The 5,422-nt window shown below is 37.2% G+C and overlaps 1 protein-coding gene across 1 annotated transcript; it reads left to right on the plus strand.

Annotated features, from left to right (window-relative positions):
* Window positions 1-399: 399 nt before the first annotated feature.
* LOC132832606 (muscarinic acetylcholine receptor M2-like) lies at window positions 400-1,728 on the plus strand. Its single transcript, XM_060850689.1, has 2 exons — window positions 400-1,010; window positions 1,194-1,728. Exons 1-2 carry the CDS (start codon window positions 400-402, stop codon window positions 1,726-1,728), a joined length of 1,146 nt encoding a protein of 381 aa, XP_060706672.1.
* The last annotated feature ends 3,694 nt before the right edge of the window (window positions 1,729-5,422 follow it).

A 5,422-nucleotide genomic window follows, 5' to 3' on the forward strand; every position in this document is an offset into this window, starting at 1 on the left:
AACTTTCTCTCACAAAATTGTTGGTGTATTAACAATTAATAAACAGCAGCAGTTCAACAAAGTAGGGCACCTCCTATTTGTGAATGGCAATAGATGCTGAGTTATAAACCCACTGAGATTGTCGAAGGCAAAATCCTTGAGTGAATACAAAAAAATGTCGATACTTTGAAATTGGTAAGTGCAGATAGTTATGTGCGCTAAACTTAAATTGTCATTATAATTGCCACAACTAACATCTGTTTCCTAACGTTTCATTTTCTTTTTAACATTTAGGAATCATTTCTCCTAACTGCACGCCAGCGTAAAACTATGATCAATACAACAGCAATAAAGGAATCTCTCAGTAACCTAACAGAATTGTTTCGTTCTGAAAAAGCTAGTTCTCACAAAACTCTAGAAATGATCATCATTGTGATTTTGGCAGGATCGTTAACTTTTGTAACAATTATCGGAAACCTTTTGGTCATTATTTCTATCACATTCAACCGACATTTGCAGACTATTAACAACTTTTTTATTTTAAGTTTAGCCTTCTCTGATTTGATAGTAGCTGTAATATGCATGAATATTTACACAGTTTACAATGCATTTGGCTACTGGCCAATGGGCCCTGTGGTATGCGATTTATGGCTTGCCTTCGACCATGTTGTTAATAATGCATCATCCATGAATCTCGTTGTCATCAGTTTTGACCGGTACTTCTGTGTCAAAAAGCCATTGAGTTATCCTATGAAAAGGACTCCTCAGATGGCAATGGTGATGATTGCCGCTGCTTGGGTACTGCCATTCATTATGTGGGCTCCTTCCATTCTCTTATGGCAGTTCATTGTCGGGGAACGGACAGTTCATGAGGGTCAATGTTACATTCAATTCCTTTCAAACCCAGTTGTTTCTCTAGCTATTCTTATAGTAGCTTTCTATCTCCCTGCTTTCATCATGATTGTCTTGTATGTCTGCATATCCCATGCCAGCAAGAGTCGAATAAAGGATAACAAGGAATATTCTGAATCATGCAAGAACACATTACCTCCCAACTGCATTCAGCAAAAGCCAACAAAGCTAATGAACAACATCTTACAAAATGTTTCCCAATGGTTGCTGCATAAAAGAATTCTAAAAAACAAACTTCCCAATGAAATAACAACAGACCCTTTTGACCAAAGAGAGTTGAAAGTTGATCCCAATGAGAGAACTTCAGTTAGTTCGGTGGCATCAAACCAAATGAAGGAGGAAACAATCCAAGAAAGCACAAATATTTCTACCATAGAAAGTGACTTGCGGGCAGGCAACTCAAACCTTTCTTGTGTAATGGTATTTAGCCAATCAAACACTGCTTACGACTGCATGACAGCAGAGACAATGACAGATTTCACCAGCAGCAACAGAAATGAGAGAGATATTGATGACAGCCACCGTATCAAGAATCCAGGCAAGACACGCAATAAAATAAAGAAAGTAGGTGTATCCCGAGAGAAGAAGGTGACGAGGACCGTCATGGTTATTGTATTAGCATTTCTTATTACATGGACACCATATGTTTCCATTCTTCTCGTTGACACTTTATATTCAGTCTCTATCCCGAATATAGTCTGGAACTTAGGATATTGGCTGTGTTACACCAATAGTGCCATCAATCCGGTCTGTTACGCACTTTGTAATAACACATTCAAAAAAACATTCAAATATCTCCTGTTATGCCAATACAAGAATTTCGTTACAGCAAAATGATAAAATCACTGGTTTATGAATGAGAAATAAATAATGCAAGCAGATATGCCAATTGATCATAATTATGATCAAGCAGACGTCTCTCACGTATAACGTTGGAAATGCATTTGAACATCATCCTGTTGAATTATAAAGTTTGCTTAAAATGGCATGTCTGCTCTTCTTGGAAATTTTCTATGAATGGATTGAATGATACACTTGATAAAACTTTCAACACCAAATGACACAGCATAACAATGTTTTGTGATCATTTTTACGTTTTATTTTATTACTCAATGTAAGAGATATTATGAAGTCATTCAAACGTCCAGCTCAACTGGAGTGTGGCGACTGTAAGTAATGGTTTAATTAGTGCTTTGGAAGTCCTGTTTTCTGAGTTCACTGAAATCTGGTTTAGCACATCATCCCTCTTTCCGTCAGTGTCATTGCAATAAAGTTAACTACAATCTTTCGGTGCTCAAAACTCCAATTCCCCCCTCCTCCTACCACGAAACAACAACAGTACGTCATGGATAAGTCTTCTAATATAATGATCCTGAAACAATGAAGGAACATGCAATTCCAGTGGCCACTAGAGCATCTATATTTGTTGTCACAGTTGTCTTATCGTTGAGATAAACGAAGTAAGTGCACTCACTGATGACTATTCGCACTTCAATACATTTCCAGTCCCCCAGTTAAAAAAAAATCAACTCAACTGAAATTAGAAAGCAATCAAAAGAAACAAAGTTACTTGTAGTCTCAAACTGGAATTCTACATGAGGCAGACGCATCATCTAATTGAAAAGACGTGATTGCTTCAAGCATAGATGAATCTAGTCACAGATCTTATGACATTCACTGGCATTGCTCGCTAAATCACCAACTATCAGCATTTGTTGCTGGATGGCATTTGTCAGAAATTGAAGTCATTCAGCAAGTCATTATTGAAGTGAAAAGAGAAAGCCAGATCATGTAATCATTTAGAGTAATAATTTACTTCATAAAATGCTGACCAGCATTAATTATACTTTAAGGTAGAAATTACAAATAATCAATGACACAAGGGTGGAAAACGGCGTGTGACAAAAGCCAACTTGATTATGATACTGTGGTTGTGAGTATGAAGAGCGACTGAATTCCTAAAATGATGGTTTCCACATAAATTCAAATAATTTGTTATGCATTAATCCCATGTGAGTGCTTCGTAAAATTGTTCCAGGCTGTGAAAATAACAATCTCAGTCTCGTTCACTCTAGCATATCCAACTAGCACAAGTCCCACCCGTCCCAGAACCTTTTCACAATTCCTCAAGAACGTGGTACAATCCTTCCTACAATTCAATGGCTATGCATTCAATCAATTACTCCCCATCTCTAATCAGTAACTAGCACAATAAACAAACAAATATACTGAGTGGACACCTGCACTACCTGCATTGCTTTCTTAGCCATACTGGTACTAATACAATTCATCTCTGCATTCTAACCTGTATTCTATTTTGAACCTATCCGCGTTAATTTAAGCATTTAAAGCCTTCAGCTGTCACAGTATTGTCTTCATAAAACATATAAGTAAAAAAACTGCCTATGGGTCACTACATCTGAAAAGTTCATTCTGTTCCACTGCTCCACAAATCAACCATGCCAACTGAACTCATCGGAATATTCTGCGTTTGGAACTACATCCTGGATGCACTTTAGCAAACTTCCAAACCAACAACCTTCACCATCAAGAGTAGCAAGGCATGGTAAGTACATACGAATAGGGTTATATAGCCATTACCAGATGCTTCACCTCTAAATAACGTACGACCCGAAAGGAGCAGTGAATCAGACATCCTTCTTTGGCTTAGAACATATTCCTGCCCTGACCCCACAAGAACGTGTAACTGCACCTGCACGACATAGATTACAGAAGTCCAAAAATCATGCTCCCTATCAACTTCTTATGAACAGTGCACAATTACCAGAATATTGACTTGGACAACAGTGATTACATCTTATTCCGGAACAATAAAAAATTCAACTTTCGGCTTAATATCAATGTGAAGGGATTTAATAGCCCGGGATTGTAATATTCGAATTGGTTGCATCAGTTTGAGGAATCATGGACAAAAATGGCCATTTCATTTGCTTAACTGGGTGGAAACGTTTACAGTGGATGATCGCAACTCGAGAGCTATGACAGCTTTGGAATTTAATCTCTGAGCAAAAACATGGTGATCACTGAAAGAGGCCAATCTTTAAAGATACACCTTAAGACACATCATATTTCACATCACAACATAGAGAAAAATAAGTTCACATTTCTGTTTGCACATCAATCTTGAATGAACTAATGTGAATGATGATGTGATCTTAAAGGTCCCTATGGAAATACACAAGGTATAAAGCAAAGCCTCATAGTATGCACCTGTTCAGAGAAAAGCTTAGTCAAATGATCTATTTCAAGAAATCATAGAACACATTACAAAGAAAATAATGGAAACTTTTCGCAACATCGGGAAAACATATTACACAATTCTTGCTGTTATTGGTGTCCCTGGTAAGAGACTTCGAGCAAATATTTATGTCGTCTGTGGTGCTCCTCTGTTGCTGTGATTGTTAAATGCTGACCTTATACTAACTCTTCAGCAGGTGTAGAAGCAGAGAAGTTATTCCAGTAAATAAAATCTCTCGAATCAACTCTGCTGTTCTTTTGCAGCATCCCAATTGAAATGCATGTATTAACATCTCACAGACTCACAAATTTATCCGCTACTGCCGACAATGAAATGTTGGGTCCAGCTAAATCATTGATCACCACAGGCAGCTCGCAGAAGGAAGATACATGGAAATATCTGTCACTGCACAATTCGACAAAGAATGCTAACACAAAGAAGCAAGTTGCACATATTTGCATCTGATTCCAGTGAGCAATTGTTATTTGGTGCATTTATCACGGTACAGTTGAGATGATTGTGGCTCAGGAACTGGAGTGAATCAAGACAAATATACTTAAAAACTAAGTTTCTGATCACAGATCTCTTCAATGCTCTGACACTGCTTTTTATAGACTTAATTGGCGATTTTAAAAAAAAAAATTAAATACATCAATTAGTTTGTTATAAATGGGTGAAATGAAATCTATCAATAACAAGGTTATACCTCACACAACCAGATCATTCGTCACAACTAATTCATGATGCTGTCTATACCCTGTTAAAACCTATGACCATCCTTCTTTATCAACAACAATCATCACAAGGTTCGATTTCAAGTTCACACTAATGCTTGTCTCTTTATATTTTTGGATGTACTTATGACATGCAATTCATTGTAGATACTGGTTGCAAATGCATACGAATCACACAGAAAACTAAGTTAAATCGTCACCTGTTTCCATGGAGTGGTATTTGTTCCAACAGTATTACAACATGAAGTATGTGTGTGCTGGATTCAGTTTTGAGTTTTCTAAAATATTGTCTCTGTGGCATACTACCACTACTGACTTATTGTGTTGATGCAATTAGCATTTTCTGAGATTTCTGATAGAAAATGTTTGCAAATTAATCAACTGTATTTACTTGTTTCCTTCTCTTTCTACAGCAAATGTGGTGTCGATTCTGATCTTGTCCAAGGGAAATTGTGGCCTCTCCATCTGCACCACTTGTTATTTGGTGGCCATGACAATGGCGGATCTACTATTCCTTATCACGGGAATCATACTGCTA

This window comes from Hemiscyllium ocellatum, chromosome 35, assembly GCF_020745735.1.
Source record: "Hemiscyllium ocellatum isolate sHemOce1 chromosome 35, sHemOce1.pat.X.cur, whole genome shotgun sequence".
Classification (NCBI taxonomy): Eukaryota; Metazoa; Chordata; class Chondrichthyes; order Orectolobiformes; family Hemiscylliidae; genus Hemiscyllium; species Hemiscyllium ocellatum.